At 53.2% G+C, this 18,394-nt stretch overlaps 2 protein-coding genes across 2 annotated transcripts in view; one reads left to right on the top strand and one right to left on the bottom strand.

Moving 5' to 3' along the window:
* Positions 1–18,394, top strand: part of LOC144248803 (uncharacterized) — a 538,816-nt gene that overhangs the window by 177,110 nt on the left and 343,312 nt on the right.
* LOC144248791 (olfactory receptor 14J1-like) lies at positions 9,573–10,328 on the bottom strand. Its single transcript, XM_077790780.1, has one exon. The coding sequence runs from the start codon at positions 10,326–10,328 to the stop codon at positions 9,573–9,575; it is 756 nt and encodes a 251-aa protein (XP_077646906.1).

Raw genomic sequence — 18,394 nt, 5'->3', positions numbered from 1 at the left:
GTTGGTAATAAATTCCCTCCCTGTGCCCAGGCCGGGTCTGTTGTCCCCGTGCCGGTGCTCGGGGCGGGATCTCTCCCGTTCCTTCTCTGCACTGCCGGGCCTCTCCTCAGCCAATGAGAGAACGCGGTGGAGAAGAGTCAGCCAATCAGCGAGAGCGGGGCTGATGACTCACCAGTTGCCGGGCAGACCCGCAGCAGGCAGTGTTCCCCACCTGGACCCGCCCTCCCTGCCCAGGGCCGGCCCCGCCGTGGGGTCCCCCCAAGTCCCTCCCCAGTGCCCCCATGACCTGCGTGGGGAAGGAGTGGGGGGGTCCTTGCCGGGCTCGAGGCCACGGGGAGCGGCTGCGGCCGCCGGCAGCTCAGGAGCTCTGTGGGCAGAGAAAAGGGGGTGACACCGGGCTGGGGGCCCCGGGGGAGCATTTACACTCCAGGGGAGGGGGGACACGACCCCTGGGACCCCCCTTTCCTGTGCATGTAAACTCGATCCCCAGTGCCAGGAAGACGAAGCCCAACTCGGGAGTCCCCAGTTCTTGTCAGCATCTTGCTGCGGCACCATCCAGCAGCATCTCTGGGTGGTCCGCAGGGGTCAGGATCTCCCAAAAACTCTCACAGACACCCAAGCCCCTCCAAGCACTTTCCTGGTCGCTTCCAGCCCACTCAGGATCCCCTGAAACCTCCCTCTTCATTCTGTCCTAACCTCCCCAGGACCCACTAAAGCCCCTCCTGTCCCTCTCAGGATCCCACAGCCTCCTTCTAGTCGTCCCCTACTGCCTCAGGACCCCTAAAGCCTATCCCAGTCCTTTCCCAGCCCCACCAGGACTCACCCATAGCCCCCCCAGTCTCTTCCCAGCACAACCAACTGTGGAGTTGCGTTATGTATATGTTTTATTATCCCTGTATTATGTATTGGTTTATTCCTTTGTACCCCCGTGTGCAACTTGGTTTATCCCCAGTTTTCCCGCCTTGTCCGCCCTTCCCGCCTTCCCAGTATCTATCCATCACCCTGAAAGAGGCATTTTACCCCCCCCGGGTGCCTTGTCTATCACTCGGTGCCCCTTCCCATCCATCCAGAAGCTTCTACTCAGGGCACCGGGTGATTGGGCGAGGACCTGGGGCTCCCCCCATATCCTTCCCCCATTGGACCCCACCATATCCCCCCATCCCGGAGCCACCCCCTATCCCTATCCCCATTGGTCGTTGGATACCCCTCCCTTACAGTTTATAAGCCAGTGCAAGCACCTTGTGCTTGTTCCTGTTGGCTGGCATCGTTCTAGGACATTTGGCCCCGTTGGGCTACAATAAACTCGGACTTAGCCCCCAGCAGGATCCACTCTTCATTTACCACCGCGAGGCTTGCTAGCGCTGCTCGGGACCCACAAAGGCACTCTCCAAACCCCAGCTGGGAGCGGCGGAGGGTGCCTCCATTGCCCGCCCTCGCCCCAGGATGAGAGCTAGCCGGGGCTGAGACAAAGGGAACCGGGGCGGGAGCGCGGCAGCTGGCGCCCAAAGAGTGGCCCCGTTTTCGCGGCGTTGGACCCTCGTTTGAGGATTTTAGGGTCGCGCAGACCTGAAGAATCGTCCTCCTGGCCGTCAGCTACCCCGGCGAGAGCAGACCCACGTTTTAGTGGGTGGCCCTCTTGGGGACAGGATCGGCAGCTCTGGAAAGCACCTCCGGAGTCGATTCTCTCGCGGAGAAGCCCTGCGATTGGTTTTTCTTTTCCACCCTTCCCTCTCGGACCCCTGTGGTTTGTGAGTATAGGGGCCCCTGGGGCTTTCCCGGTCCTTTTTTTGGTTGGTTCCTTTCCCCTAGGTTTTAGGGGAAGGATCCCTTTTTGGTGGGTTTCTTTTTCCCCAGGGTTCGGGGAAAAAATTCCTGTTTTTGGTGCTTCCCTTTCCGGGCGGGAAGCTTAAGGACCGCGACAAAGCCGGAAGTGTGGTCTTTTGTTTTTCGTTCGTGTTTTCCCAATCGTAGGCGCTGCGGCACGATTTAACATCTAACAGCATGGGTGCAAGGCTGTCCGTGCCGCAGAAGAGCATTTATTCCCAAGTTGTGGGTATCCTTTTAGTGGGGGGAATTAACGTTAAAAAATCTGAAGTAAAATGGTTCGTTCAGTGGTTGTCGCAAACTTTCCCTGACATTTCGCCAGCTAAATTATACCAAGCCCCTTTTTGGGAACAGGTAGCGGGGAAGATCCTGCGACAGTCATATCTCTCTCTCTCCATATTCACCCATTTGGCTCTCCAAATTCGCGATATAATTAAATATCGCTACGAAAGTCTGCCACAGCCAGCCGCAAACAAACCGATCCCCAGTTCGGCGGGTAGTTCATATAACCCTACTCCGCTTCCCTGTCCCTCAGCCCGGTCGCTGCAGTACGATGCGGCGCTCGCCGCTGCAGCGGGGCGCAGAGCAGCTGCTGTCGCTGCTCCCGAGGCTGCGGCTGCGGCGGGCGCTGCGGGAAAACTGCGGCAAAACTCTCCCTCTCTCCCGAAGTCGGGTATTATCAGACAGGCATCCCGGCATTGCCCGCAGGCAGATTCTGGCCCCTCTGAGGATACCCTAGACACCCCGCAGAGCGGTGCAGGCACTGTCTCTGCTTCTACCCGTTCCCCTTCTTCCCCGCGCTGTACAGCCCCGTCCCGTAGAGACTCCGTTCGTTTTCAGTTATCCCAGACCCCCGAAGATCCCTCATCCCCCATCCTCCATCCCCAAACCCCACGAAATGGCTCCCCTTCTTCCCCCTTCCCCAGGACACAAGATGGAGGTGACCGCGTGGGTTTTCCCGCCACTCGTGCTCCTTCTTCCCATGATCCCTGTCCTCCCCCCTCCCATAATCCCTTCCGGCAGACCAACCCCTTCTGCTCCCCGGATTTCTCCGCCCACCTCCCTCCTCCACCCCCCGTCAACTCCCCCTCCCTTGAATTATTCAACACCCCACCCCTCAGCTCCACCCCCGGGGAGGGGAGTCCCCAACATACCACTCCTCCTGCTCCAAACCACGCCTCGTCCCCTGGTTCCCACGACCCCACTTCCAGTTCCCACGCTTTTGGTTCCGGGGGGGGGGAGCGTGGGAACCCCGATCCACCCCAGTCCCTACCTGCCTTCTCGGCCGCACCTGTCACCTGTACCCCGCGGCAGGGGGGTAGGCCCCTTGCACAGTGGTCCCCCATCCCCCAGCAGACCATCAAAGAGCTCTGCAAGGCCAAGAAGGGGTTCGGGATGGAAAGCGAATACTTCCGAAGCTTATTAAAAGCAACCCTCTCCTCCAAAGAATATGTCCCAGCAGACATGCGAACTCTCTTCTCCTGTTTAATTACCCACGGAGAATTCCTCATCTGGGAGTCCGAGTGGAAGCGGGAGATCAGAGAGGTGTTACCTGACCTCTGGGCCAATGCAGATAGCTCTAGGGATGAGGATGGGGCTGTAATATCGCTAGACCACTTGTGCGGGGAGGGGGATTGGAAAATGGGGACCAAGCAGGCGGAAAAAATCCCCAGAGAGGCGCTGCAAGTCAGCACTAGGGCAGCAGAAAAGGCGTTTTTTAAGTTAAGACCCAGCGGTACGGTTATTAACTTCTTGTCCCTAAAGCAGGAACGCCTAGAACCTTTTGTCGCGTTCGTGGATCACTTGCATCACGCGATGGAGGCTCAGGTCCCGGACGAGAGGCTGCGAGAGGGGATGCTTGCCACAGTTGCGAGGCAGAACGCTAACGACGCGTGCCGGCAAGCAATCCTCAGTCTGCCCCTGGACCCTGAGCCTACCCTTCAAAGCATGCTGCAAGTCTGTGCGAGGAAGGTGACAGTTCCTGCTAAAGACATTCCAGAGACTCCTAAACCACCAACGAAGAGAGTAGCCTTCGTTAAAGCCGTGACACCGCCAGCCACCCCTTCTCCAGATCGCCGCCCTACAGGAGCACCCCCGAGGGGACAACAGCACCATCAGGCCTGCAATCTATGTAGGCAGAAGGGACATTGGGCTTCCCAATGCCCGCTGAGGGACGAGTTTTTTAGGTTTAAACAGCAGCGACAAGAAAAGAGTGCCCCCAACTCGGGGGGAAAACAAAAAAACTGAGTCATCAGCGCAGTCCCTCCCTGCGCGAGGACATAAATATGGTGGGTTCTATAACATCAGAGGAGGGGAGGGACGACTACCTGCAATGCCCACCTGAGGACATTTCACTGGACTTGACACACCAGATTATGGCTGACAAACCAGCCTATATGAGAGAAGATGTGGATTTCATTCCCACTGCTTGGCTGGGTCGAGGCCCGAACCAGCCCAAGCCGATACTTAACATCGTATCTGGTTTCTCCCCATATAGGTTGGCCCTGACTGAGGCTCTGCACCTAAGGGACAGCGACTGGCACTCCATCGCTGTCGACACAGAGGACCCAGGAACCTGGAGGAACCTCCACAGTAAGTGTATCGTTCTTGGGGACACAAAATTCACACCTCTCGAAGTCACTATTGCACCATCCCTGACATCCATGAACACCGAGCGATTAGTAGTGTGGCTGCACTGCCCCCATCCTCCAGTCTTCCTTCCCAAGGGCCAAATCATCGCCCAAGCCATTCCAGCATCTGGGCCTCCGGCACACCCTAAGGATCTATGGAAGAAGTCAGCGAAGAAGAGCTACCAGGTGTGCCAGGCCCAGGTCATAGGGAAGGAAAGACCAAAGCTCTCCTGCTATATGCGGAAGGATGGGGAGTACAAACACCTAAGCGGTCTCCTAGATACAGGAGCAGACGTGACAGTCATTCCCGCACGGGATTGGCCGTCACGCTGGGAATTGCAAAACGTGGTGGGAAAAATTCAAGGTGTAGGGGGTTCTCAATTGGCAAAGCAATCAAAAAACATCGTAAAATTTGAGGGGCCGAACGGACAATCGGCCTATTTACGCCCGTTCGTATTAGATTACACAGAACCCTTATGGGGGAGAGACCTGATGGCCCAGTGGGGGGTCACAATTAACATCCCGACCCCCCAGGTTTTTCGGGCAACAGTCACTGAAGAGCGTCCTACCCGAAAACTTAATTGGCTCACAGACACACCAGTGTGGGTAGAGCAGTGGCCGCTCAATAAACAGAAATTAAAAGCGCTTCGGGAGCTCGTGAAGGAGCAACTTGCCAAAGGGAATATCCAGGAAACAACATCCCCCTGGAATTCCCCTGTCTTTGTCCTGAAAAAACCTGGCAAAGACGAATGGCGCCTCCTTCATGACCTTCGCGCCATCAACAATGTAATAGAAGACATGGGTCCTCTCCAGCCAGGGATGCCATCCCCCACGATGTTACCAGAAAATTGGGAATTAGCTGTCATTGACATCAAAAATTGTTTTTTCCAAATTCCCCTACACCCTGATGACGCGCCACGGTTCGCCTTCTCGGTTCCTTCCATCAACCGAGAAGCCCCAATGGAGAGATACCACTGGAAAGTTCTTCCCCAAGGCATGAAAGTCAGCCCAAGCATTTGCCAGTGGTACGTCTCTTCATTGCTGTCCCCTGTGCGTGCAGCCACCGAGGGCGTGATCATCCAGCACTATATGGATGATATTCTTATTTGTGCCCCCAACAGCGATCTACTTACACACGCGCTTGAACTGACAACCAGTGCGTTGGTTGCTGTAGGGTTCGAGCTGCGAGAGGATAAGATTCAAAGAATGCCACCTTGGAAGTACCTGGGTTTAGAAATAAACAAGCGGACCATTGTTCCGCAGAAATTGGCCATAAAAAATTCAATTCGGACTCTAGCCGACATGCAGCAGCTGTGTGGGTCTTTAAACTGGGTGAGACCCTGGTTAGGTATTAACAACGAAGACCTAGCCCCTCTTTTCAATTTATTGAAAGGGGGGGAAGAGCCTAGTTCTCCCAGGGAACTCACTCCAGAGGCCAAAGCTGCTTTGCAGAAGGTTCAGGAGGCAATGTCTGCCAGGCAGGCCCACAGGTACGATCCGGGCCTGCCCTTCAGATTCATCATATTGGGCAGACTGCCACACCTCCACGGTGTCATCTTCCAATGGGCAGACACCCTAGGAAAGGGCAAGGATCAGGACAAAAGGGACCCACTCTCCATCATAGAGTGGGTATTCCTGAGTCATTCACGATCCAAAAGGTTGACACGGCCACAAGAGCTGGTGGCAGAGCTAATCCGCAAAGCGAGAACGCGGATTCGGGAGCTGGCGGGGTGTGACTTTGATCACATCCACATTCCTTTGAAATTAGAATCGGGCCAATTCACAAAGGCAATGTTAGAACACCTGCTGCAAGAGAATGAATCATTGCAGTTTGCACTGGACAGCTACACCGGAAAAATTTCTGTTTTGAGACCAGCCCACAAAATTTTCAATTCCGAAATCCAATTCACTCTGTCAACAAAACAAATTCAGAGCAAAAAACCCTTAAAGGCTCTAACAGTTTTTACGGACGCGTCCGGAGGGTCCCACAAGTCAGTAGTAACTTGGAAAGATCCTCAAACTCAGCAGTGGGAGGCAGATGTTGTTGAAGTAGAAGGATCCCCTCAAGTAGCTGAGTTGGCCGCAGTCGTTAGAGCTTTTGAGCGGTTCTCTGAACCTTTTAATTTGGTAACTGATTCGGCCTATGTAGCAGGTGTAGTGTCTAGAGCACAGGATGCAATCCTGCAAGGTGTCTTCAACGATGCCCTTAACAGGTTGCTCTCTAAGCTGATAAGGCTAGTCTCCCACCGAGAGCAACCGTTTTATGTGATGCATATCAGGTCACACACCGACCTGCCGGGGTTCTTGGCCGAGGGCAATCGCCGTGCCGATTCCCTCGCTGCCGCCCCCGCACAGCTGGCGCCGCTCCCGAACAAGTTCCAGCAAGCAAAGATCAGCCACCAGCTTTACCACCAAAATGCGCCTGGTCTGGTCCGGCAGTTCCATCTAACCCGGGACCAGGCCAAGGCCATTGTGGCCACATGCCCGTCCTGTAAGTCGCTCCCACTACCATCGGTGAGCGCAAGGGCTAACCCTAGGGGTCTAAAGTCCTGTGAGGTGTGGCAGATGGACGTTACTCATATCCCCTCCTTCGGGAGGATGAAGTACGTCCATGTCTCCGTGGACACCTTCTCTGGAGCAGTTTTCGCCTCTGCCCACACAGGGGAAAAGGCCAAGGAAGTAGAGAAACACCTGATACAAGCCTTCTCCATGCTAGGCGTCCCAAAACAGATAAAAACAGACAATGCCCCCGGGTACACATCCAAAGAATTCGCAGGCTTCCTGCAGCAATGGGAAATAGAACATAAAACTGGCATCGCCTATTCCCCGACAGGTCAAGCCGTGGTAGAGAGGACTCATCAAAGCATCAAAAGGATGCTTAAACAACAACAGTCGTCAGCTAAAAATGAGTCCCCCCAGGTTCAGTTAGCGCGGGCCTTTTTTACCATCAATTTCTTAAACTGTTCCTTCGAGTGCCTCAACCCCCCCATCGCGAGGCACTTTAATTCCTACGAGCAGAGCAAGGTCAGGGAAAAGCCGCCAGTTCTCATTAAAAACCCTGAGACCTGGCGGCAGGAAGGACCCTATGACTTGGTCACCTGGGGACGGGGGTACGCTTGCGTATCCACGCCCTCAGGCCTGAGATGGGTCCCTTCCAAATTCGTCAGACCATATGTCCCTAAGACCCAGAAGAGAAAACCGGACAGTCCTCAAGTTGGGTACGCCGCCCTCCGACGGCGGAAAAGGTCCCCCTCACCTGGTCCCCCCTCTTCCCTCCCTGGCTTCTGGGATTCTCTGTTCCCCTTTGAGTTAGACCTCCCCTACCTCGACTATTAATTTCAGTTGCTTTCTAAAGAAACAGGACTTTTGCTGCTGCTGGGACTCATTGTGTTTATTACAAGCTTTAACATAGTGATGAACTGAAACCCTTGAACAAAGAAGGGTTTCAAGAAGAAAAATTTCCAGAAAAAGGAAACATCTAGTTTCAAAATGAGCCCAGTAACTGTGAAGCCCCCGTTTAAAGACTTACTTTATCCTCTTCACCTTTCTTTCTTTTTAAACAAAAAAAGGAGGAGATGTGGAGTTGCGTTATGTATATGTTTTATTATCCCTGTATTATGTATTGGTTTATTCCTTTGTACGCCCGTGTGCAACTTGGTTTATCCCCAGTTTTCCCGCCTTGTCCGCCCTTCCCGCCTTCCCAGTATCTATCCATCACCCTGAAAGAGGCATTTTACCCCCCCCCGGGTGCCTTGTCTATCACTCGGTGCCCCTTCCCATCCATCCAGAAGCTTCTACTCAGGGCACCGGGTGATTGGGCGAGGACCTGGGGCTCCCCCCATACCCTTCCCCCATTGGACCCCACCATATCCCCCCATCCCGGAGCCACCCCCTATCCCTATCCCCATTGGTCGTTGGATACCCCTCCCTTACAGTTTATAAGCCAGTGCAAGCACCTTGTGCTTGTTCCTGTTGGCTGGCATCGTTCTAGGACATTTGGCCCCGTTGGGCTACAATAAACTCGGACTTAGCCCCCAGCAGGATCCGCTCTTCATTTACCACCGCGAGGCTTGCTAGCGCTGCTCGGGACCCACAAAGGCACTCTCCAAACCCCAGCTGGGAGCGGCGGAGGGTGCCTCCATCGCCCGCCCTCGCCCCAGGATGAGAGCTAGCCGGGGCTGAGACAAAGGGAACCGGGGCGGGAGCGCGGCAATGGGGCCTTTGTGACACCCTGGGGCCCCATGGAACCAAGGGGCCACTGTGAAACTGGGGCAACAACGAGAACATTGTGACACTGTGAAGCCCCATGGAACCAAGGAGTCCATTGTCACATTTTGGGGCCCCATGGAACCAAGGAGACCAGTGTGACAGTGCAGGGCCAGGTGTAACCAAAGGGACATTGTGACACTGAGGGGCCCCTTGGAACCAAGGACATCTTTGCAGATGACACCAAGCTGGATGTGCGTGTTGATCTGCTGGAGGGTAGGAGGGCTTTGCAGAGGGATCTGGACAGGCTGGATCTAGGGCCCAAATCCAAGAAGGTGAGGTTTAACAAGTCCAAGTGCCGGGTCCTGCACTTTGGCCACAACAACCCCTGCAGTGCTATAGGCTGGGGACAGAGTGGCTGGACAGCAGCCAGGCAGAAAGGGACCTGCAGGGACTGATGGACAGCAGGCTGGACATGAGCCAGCAGTGTGCCCAGGTGGCCAAGAAGGCCAATGGCTCCTGGCCTGGATCAGGAATGGTGTGGCCAGCAGGAGCAGAGCTGCTGTGCCAGCACTGATCTGCCCCAGCTCTGCACACAGACATTGCTGCTGCAGCAACAGATAAGGCAACAAAAGGACATCTCTGCAGAAAACTTTGCTGAGAGATTCTTTAGTTCCTTTAAAGCCACTGAGAGTGGTTTGAGAGCACAGCCCCTCATTGACTCAGTCTGTGGCCATAGGGAAGGTGGAGAGAAACAAAATGAGAAATGGCACAAGGAATGATACTTCTTTGTGGACAATCTGAAAAAAATAAAACAACAAAAAAGAACCTCTGAAATGAAGCCAACAAGAATTATCAAAGATGACTTTTATTACAAATGGTTGGCAGAAATTGGCCTGTAGTTTAATGTCCCTAGAAGCATCCAGTCATCAGTCTCCTCACTGCAGCCTTGAGCTCCTGGTTCCTCAGGCTGTAGATGAGGGGGTTCAGGGCTGGCGGCACCACTGAGTACAGAACTGACACTGACAGATCCAGGGATGGGGAGGAGATGGAGGGAGGCTTCAGGTGAGCAAACATAATAGTGCTGATAAACAGAGAGACCACAGCCAGGTGAGGGAGGCAGGTGGAAAAGGCTTTGTGCCGTCCCTGCTCAGAGGGGATCCTCAGCACAGCCCTGAAGATCTGCACATAGGAAAAAACAATGAACACAAAACAACCAAATGATAAAAAAATAGAAAACACAAGAAGCCAAAGTTCCCTGAGGTAGGATTTAGAGCAGGAGAGCTTGAGGATCTGTGGGATTTCACAGAAGAACTGGCCCAGGGCATTGCCATGGCACAGGGACAGGGAAAATGTATTGGCTGTATGCATGAGAGCATTGAGAAAGGCACTGGCCCAGGCAGCTGCTGCCATGTGGGCACAAGCTCTGCTGCCCAGGAGGGTCCCGTAGTGCAGGGGTTTGCAGATGGACACGTAGCGGTCATAGCACATGATAGTCAGCAGGAAATACTCTGCTGAGATGAAAAAAACAAAAAAAAAGAGCTGTGCAGCACATCCTGTGTAGGAGATGTTCCTGGTGTCCCAGAGGGAATTGTGCATGGCTTTGGGGACAGTGGTGCAGATGGAGCCCAGGTCGCTGAGGGCCAGGTTGAGCAGGAAGAAGAACATGGGCGTGTGCAGGTGGTGGCCGCAGGCTACGGCGCTGATGATGAGGCCGTTGCCCAGGAGGGCAGCCAGGGAGATGCCCAGGAAGAGGCAGAAGTGCAGGAGCTGCAGCTGCCGCGTGTCTGCCAGTGCCAGCAGGAGGAAGTGGCTGATGGAGCTGCTGTTGGACATTTGCTGTGGCTGCACATGGGCACCTGTTCATGGAGAAAGGACAGTGAAAAGTTTGAGGAGATACCTGTTACCAAAATCAAAGCCATTCCCCATACCCCCTCTCCCAAAACACACACGGACATTGTCTCTAGTGTTTTTGAGGTTTGTGGTCTTGCTTATTAGCTCCCCCATATCTCTGCTTGTATATCAGAAACCCTCAGCATTTCTGTTGCCATCTGGGAGAACAGAGTCAGTTCACTGGTGCAAGATAATGAGTGGAGAATCAGGGGAGATGGTCTGTTACTTCACTCTCCTTGGAGTTTCTCTGGGCTTTAGTATTTTTCAATTTGAGGATGTTCACACTCCCAAGATCTCTTTAAAGAACACCAGGTACTGCTGAGAGCAGATGGATCCACCACAGCCCAGCTTCACTTTTGTAGCCAAGGACTCTCCTTGCTCATTTCATCAACCCAGCAGCATTTTCAGTGTCACAACACCTCTGCCTTTTCCCATCAATCTTATAAATCAAAGATGCTCTAGGACAGGTTTGCACCCTGCATTGAAGCTTCCAGCTTGGACTGAAATCTCAGGGACACTTCCAAGTGTCCTTCTGATGGCACTGGATGAAGGGAGGTGCAGCTCCTTCCCTGGCTGCACTTCCAGCACTGCCCAGAGCCGGGCACTGGGGACAGCTGTGTCACCCTGAGCCAGCTGTGCCCCCTGCCAGAGCCCCCAGTGCCGGGCAGCTGCTCCCAGCCCTGTGCTCTGCAGAGGGAACTGGGCCCGGGGCTGCAGAGCTGCCCCACGGCTCTGCTGCAGCTCTGCCTGCACAGGAGGGGCTGCACGCCTTGGAGCCCCGGCCCTGAGGGCAGAGGCTTGGCTGGGGCACAGGAGGGAGGGGGCTTGTGCAGAGGGAGGGGCTGCACTGGAGGGGATCCTCTGGACACCTCTAAACTCTCCCTGCCTCAGCATTTCTGGGTTTTCTTTTCTCTCCTTCCCTGATCTTCTCTCTGCTTCCTGGAGATTTTCCTCCTGCAGGTGTTTCCCTGTGCCTCATCTCTCCCTGCCAGCATTCCCACACCCCAAATCTCTGTGCACTCTCCTTGGCCTGACAGAACCCTGCCTGTTTGCAGGGCACAGGCTGGGGGCAGGTTCTGTTTGCAGCTTGGAGAAAGGACAGCTCAGACTGAGCCTGATGGCTCCAGCAAAGGTGCTGCTGGTGCTGTCCATGTGCAGAGTGGCTGAAAGCACATTAGGGATCTCCTGTGAACCTACTGATCACTAAAAGTAACAGTTCAGATGTCTCAGGCCCTTGTCAAAATTCAAAATCAACCTTTAATATTTATCCCCCCTCCCCTGCCATTCTCCAACAGTAGGAAACTGAATATAAAGTCTTATGAAAATTTCCACATTTTTATCAAAATCCTTCACCTGTAAATATTCAGTGACTGATCAGAACCCCTCAGCATTTCAGAGCTTCATGAGAATTTCACCTCCCCTGCATCAGAAATACTCAGAGTTGTACTCACAGGGTCTGTGGGCATTGGGATGTTCCAGCTTTAGGAGATCACTACAGGAGCTGCAGCTGCATTGTCCTGCAGCCAGAGGTTCCTGTGCCAAGGGCTGGCAGTGATTCTGCCCCAGGCACTTCTCAGCCCCTTCCCAGCCCTGACTGATTGAAGCTCTCTGTGCCTCTGTGCTGTGCCCGGGCTGGCTGCAGGCAGTGCCCCAGCCCTGCTGGGCTGGCAGAAGAGCTGCTCAGCAAGAGAAATGTGCTTTTGAAGCTCTGCTTGGTTACCAGGATCACCCTCTGTGCCAGGAGCCCGGCCCAGCTCAGCAGCACAGACACAGCACAAGGACTTTAATGAACCTCTGGGGCTTTGTGCTCAGGCCCTGAACATCAGGCCCTGAGAGGGAGCTGCAGAAACCTCTCCAGAGCTCCAGTTCAGAATCCAACTCCAAAGTTTCTTGGACTTTTAATGGGCCCCACTGAAGGACACAACTGAGAAAGTGTCCCCAGGCCCCAGGCAGAGCAGAGAACTGGAGGCACTGATGCCAGGTGGGGACAAAGAGAAGCCAAGTCTGGGTGCCCTGGGGCACAGCAGGGTCTGTGCCACCAAGGGCTGTGAGGAGACACCTTGTCCTGAGGCCCTGGGGCCTCCTGGCACAGCCCCAGCCAGGCTGGGCACTGTCAGCCCCTGGTCCTGCCCTCAGCTTCCCCCCCATGCCCACATCCCAGTGGCCTCAAGGATCTGCTGGAAGGAGTCCCTGGGGAGCCTTGGTCAGGAATGGCTCTGGGGGCTCCTTCATGCTCCCAGGGACTGCAGGTCTTTCAAAGGACTTTGGCTTTTGCCTTGGAGTCTCTGAGAGGTTTCTGCAATCATGGCCCCAATTATCTGCTTTAACAAGTCCCTTGAGAGCTTTGTACTCACAATCAGTTGGGCTCATTAATGCTTTGAGATACACAACTTTTTTCTGGTACTTTGGATTTTCCTTCCTACATTGAGTGTTTTTTGTGCCATTTTGAGTCTCTGAGAGGTTTTTGTGCAATTCTGGACTCCAATTATTTCCTCCAAGGAGGCCAAGAGGAGCCTGTGTTAGGGATGGATTTCATGGGGACCCACTAATTCTTTGCGACACTTTTGGGTTTTCTTCTGATTTTGACACTTGGATAGGTTTGTGCAATCTCCTCTCAGGCCCTGAGGTTCCAGGGCTCAGCTCCAAATGCACCACGGGTCTCATTAGGATCAAGCAAGTCCTGACAAACCATGGCTCTGCCTTGATTTCCCTCTTGTCTGGGGCAGTTCATCAGGAAGTTTCTGTAGTGGTTTTGCTTTGCCAATTTGAGATTTCTCGGCCAATACATTCATTAATTTGGTGGTTTCAGTGTTGTCTAATTACCAGTGCACTCACTAGAATATACTTACTCATTTCCTGCTGTGAGGTAGGATTAGGAGAAAGGCAAAGTGGGCTAAAAATTTTAAAAGGGTATAAAGAAAAGTTTATTAACAGCAACTAAAAGAGTGAGTGATGAGGATCAGAACAAAACTTTCAGAACACTTCCCCTCTCTATACGACCTGACAATGTAAAGCAACAAAACCTAAAATTTTCTGTCACTTTACCACCTCTACAATAGTCTGTCTTCAGTTCAGTTAGGGAGAGAAACTCCTCTTGTCAATGTTATGGAGGCTTATCCACAAGAAAACAGTTATCTCATGGCTTTTCATTTCCAGAAATAGCAGCTGCCTGGAATAATCTGCAATTGTGAAGTCCCTCCCATTTTTTCACAGTCATTCCCACAGCTGTGTTCATGAGCCTTGACAGCTTCTGGGGTATTGGTTTAAAGATGAGCTGTTTAAGAGCAAAGGTTCTCTTAATCTATTTCTGAAATCATCTTCATCTCTGGGAACAGAGATCTTCTTCTCTCCCTGGGGACACAGGGTCTCATCACTCTCCTCTTTCTCTGTTCAAACTTTTCATGGGATCACAGCTACTGCAACATTTGCTTACTTTAGCATGGAGGCCTTTGCTGAAACAAGTCATCTCCCCATACTTTTCAATGCATTATAGGCAAAAAGAGAGTCTGATGTATCAATGACATCCTTCTCCACAGCTTTACCAGAGGATTTCTGCCCCAAGATCAAGGCATCTCCTCATCCCTCCCACCTGGGACTCAACTTCCCCTTCCCTGCCCTCGGTGTGTCCATGCTGCTCCTCTGTGTGCCTGTCCTGTGTCCTTTTCTCTCACTGGAGGGAGGATGGCAGCACTGGCAGAGTCAATATCTGCCCGGGGCTGCAGATGCTTCCGTGAGCCCGGCCAGGCTCAGTAGCCAATTTTAATTTTGGCCATGGTTCCTGGACATGAAGGCCAGTTCTTTTCCATAGGAATGAAGGGACAGAGCCCCACTGTTTTAGGGGCAGATGAGAGGTGACCATCAGAGGACAAGGCCAGCCAGAGATGGCAGGTTTTTGTCTGGGAGATACTCTTGCATATAGGGAACATTTTTGGGAGAGTACCAATTTTGGCAATGGGCATCTGAAAAGACAGATGGGTCTTTTCCATAGGAAGGAAAGCACGGAGCCCCAGTGTTCCAGGAGCTGATGAGAAGCAGCCCTTGACATCCTAATATCACCCTGACCTGTCAGGTGGCTCCTGGCAGGCCAAGCCAGCCAGACCTGTTCCATGTTTCCCTTGCTTCCATGGGGCCCCACAGTGTCCCAATGGTCCCTTGCTTCCAGGAGGCCCTGAGGTGTCACAATGCCCCCTTGGTGACACGAGGCCCTGAAGGGTCGGAATGGTCTCCATGGTTCCATCAGGCCCCACAGAGTCATAATGGTCTCTGGGTCCATGAAGCCCCATGGTGTCACCATGGCCCCTTGGTTCCATGGTCTCCAGTGGTGCCACAATGATCCCCTTGGTTCCATGAGGTGCCCACAGTGTCACAGTGATCTCCATGGGAAGGAAAGAACTGAGCCCCAGTGTGGTGGGGGCAGCCACCAGAGGCCAAGGACAGCCAGAGTTAATGGTACTGGCCGATTTTGGCTGGGAGTAACCCTTGGATGTAGGGAATTTTAGAGGTGGGATCCCAGTTTCAGATATGGACACCTGGAGAAGATTTTCCATAGGAAGGAAAGCACAGAACCCCAGTGTTTCAAAGGCAGAAGAAGAAAGAGGTGGATCCTGGGAGGCTGAGACAGCCAGACCTGTTCTTCCTGGCAGCTTTTGTCATGGAGGGATCCTTGCATACATGGAATTTGGGAGGAGGAATCTCAATTTTGATCACAGTCATCTTGAGAAGGACAATTCCTTTCATTGGAAGGAAAGCACCAAGCCCCAGTGTTTCAAAAGCAGATGAGAGGCAGCTCCCAGGAGGCCAAGGGCAGCCAGACCTGTCTGTCCTGGCAGCTTTTACTTGGGAGCTATCCTTGGATGTACAGAGTTTTGGAGGAGGAATCCCAGTTTTGGCCATGGCCCATGGAGGAGAAGGAGAGTTCTCTTCCATAGGAAGGAGAGCCCAGAGCCCCAGGGCTTCAGGGCAGGTGAGAAGCAGCCCTGGACATGCCAAGGTGGTCAGGTGGTCCCCAGGAGACCCAGCCAGCCAGACCTGGTCCGTGTTCCCTTGGTTTGGTGGTGATGCCTTGAGAGGCTGCCTAGAACAGAGCTAGGCAGTGTTAAAGGAATAAAGCAGGTATTTATTAAAAGGCCTTCAAGGGATACACCTTGGGCAGTACAAGAGCCTGGCCCTGGCTCCATCCTAGATGGAGCCCAGGTCACGAGTTTTCACTGGGGCAAACAGGGAGATTTGGTCTGGCAGGATGTGTAAAACAATCTCCTGTAATATCTACTTGTTCTCACACAGAGCACTTGGCTGCAGGGACACATTCCCATCGTTCCTGCCCAGGTTTCAGGATTCAAACCCTGCTGTCCTTCCCAGGAGCTGTTCCTTCAGCTGCCTCGGGAGGGCCTTTTGGCCTCTGGACCCACACTCTGGCTCCAATATTAGCACTGCTGGATCCAAACCCTTTATCTCCACCAACAGCAGTGTTTTGAGGTGGATCTCCTTTTTTCCCTACTGTTTTAAACACTGACAGTGTCAATAATTGTGCTACCTTGTCATGGGTTTGAATAATCCAATCTTGTACACTATCCTTTAACCAAATTACTTCAATTTCCCCTTGATAATCTGCATCAGTTCCTCCTCCCATGACATGAGCACTTTGCAAGGCCAAGCTCCAGTGAGCAGTTACCAAACCAAAGTGTCCTGGAGGAATCTGGATTCCTGTTCCTGTATTGTTAACTCTCATTTGCTTCTGATTTATCCTAACTAATTCCAGTGCATGAAGGTCCAGCCCTGCAGTCTCTGGGCTGGCCCTGCCAGGGCCATCACACCCAGAACAATTTCCCAGGCAGTCCCAGTCTCACTGCCCAGGGCTGTATTTGCACACTGGGAGCAGCCGTGCACAGCCAGGGGGTTTCCATTTCCCCAGGGGCCATTGTTAAGGGCATGGAGCACATCTGGAGATGGGTTCTCCATGGGGACAGGTTCCCAGCACTCATTCTTTAACTGCTCTTTTAACAACCCCTTCACCCGTTCAACCAATCCTGCAGCTTGTGGATTGTCTGGTACATGAAAACCCAGCACTCCTAATCACTGTATTTCTCATGTAACCCACAAAGCATTCCACACCACAGTATCAGCAAGCCCTATAAAAATAGCCAATTTCATGCATTCCTCTGGTATTTGTCGTACACAATCTTGCAGAGTTTACCACTGACATTTGGGTCTTGGCCAGTCCTTTACTGTAGGGTCTTCAGTGTCACAGTGGGCAGCCAAAGCTGACAAATTAGTATTGTCAGCATTATTTCACATTATCAATTTTTTATTATGTCAAAAAAAAGGATCATGTTATATTTTTATATAACTGCTATTATTAGTAATAATAATTATATTTCACTTGCACAAATGAACCTGTATCCCCAAATCCAACCAGAAACACCTGAATTCACCCAAATCCACCAAAGTTTCCCCTTCTATGACACTGTGAGAGAGAAATCCGAGCAGGAGTCCTGGAATTTTGGGAACAATCCTGAAATTCCAGGAAAAAAAAAGCCAAAATTCTTGGAAGAACCCCAAATCCAGCCTCAATTATCTCTAAAATCCACACTATAACCACCCAAAGCTTCCCCTTCTGGGACAAACCCATGATGAGAACAGAATCCTGGGGAAAATACCCAAATTCTGGGAAAAATCCTGACATTCTGGGGAAAAAAATCCCAAAATGCAGTTGAGAACCCACCCAAAATCCCATGGAAAACACCCAAATCCAGCCAGGAACCCCCCAGAATTCACACTGAATCTACCAAAGCTTCCCCTTCTACCCCGTAGTGATACCCAAATCCAGGGAAAAGTCCACAGATCCTTGAGAAAACAGGACATTTTGGGGAAAAAACCCAAAATCCTGTGAAGAAACATAAATCCAGCCAGTCCATCCCCAGTCCCCTGGGAAGGACTCCAAATCGCTGTTGGAACCTCCCCAATTCCTCTGAATTCCCCCAAAATTTCTCTGAAATTCCCCAAATTCCTTCTAGGACTTCCCCAGATCCCTCAATAACGTCCCAAATTGCTTTTGGAACTGCCCCAAATCCTTTCTGGAACCTCCCGAAATACCTCGGAAAATCCCTTGGAAAACCCCAAAATCCCTCTTGGAACTCTCCCAGATCCCTGAGAATTCCCCCAGATCCCTCAGAAAGCCCCAAATCCTCCCCAGATCCCCTCAGAATTCCCCCAGACCCCTCAGAAAGCCCCAGGTCCCCTCTGGAACCTCTCTCAGATCCCCCCAAAATCCTCGGGAACAACCCCAAACCCCCCGAGCCGTCCACAGCTCCCCCCGGACTGATCCCAAATCCCCCCGGAGCCAGCCCAGGTCCCCTCTGGAAGCTCCCCGAGTCCCTCGGGAAGCCGCAGATCCCGGGAGCCGCCGGGCAGCGCCGGGAAAGCCCAAAGCCCCGCGGCAGTGCCGCATCCCGGCCGGAGCTGCCCCGGGAGCCCCGCGGGGCCGGGGCCGGGGCCGGGATGCGCCGTCCCAGCGGATCCAGCGCGCCCGGCCGGGCTCGGCCAGCGCGGCCCAGGGCAGGGAGCGCTGGTGGGGCGGGAGCGGGAGCGGAGCGCGAACGGGACCAGCGCAGAGCCAAGGGGGGAGAGGCCCCGGCCCCACAGAGAGCGGGGCCGGAGCGCGGGGCCGGGCGGGGATGGCTCGGCGATTGTCCCGGGCGATTCGGGCACTCGCAGCGATCTCTGCGGGATTCTTGGGCTGCTTCTGGGAGGTTTGGCTGGGATTTTGAGGGAAGTTTTCGTGGGGATTTTTTGGGTGGATTTCCTCGCACTTCGGGTGGGATGTGATAGGACTTGGGGGCATT

Source organism: Lonchura striata, unplaced genomic scaffold (assembly GCF_046129695.1).
Source record: "Lonchura striata isolate bLonStr1 unplaced genomic scaffold, bLonStr1.mat Scaffold_91, whole genome shotgun sequence".
NCBI lineage: Eukaryota > Metazoa > Chordata > Aves > Passeriformes > Estrildidae > Lonchura > Lonchura striata.
This window is presented reverse-complemented; position numbering and strand designations above follow the sequence as displayed.

What these genes read in the sequence shown, in the direction of transcription:
- LOC144248791 (XM_077790780.1), bottom strand. Translation starts at nt 10,328, where the DNA reads ATGTTCTTCTTCCTGCTCAACCTGGCCCTCAGCGACCTGGGCTCCATC.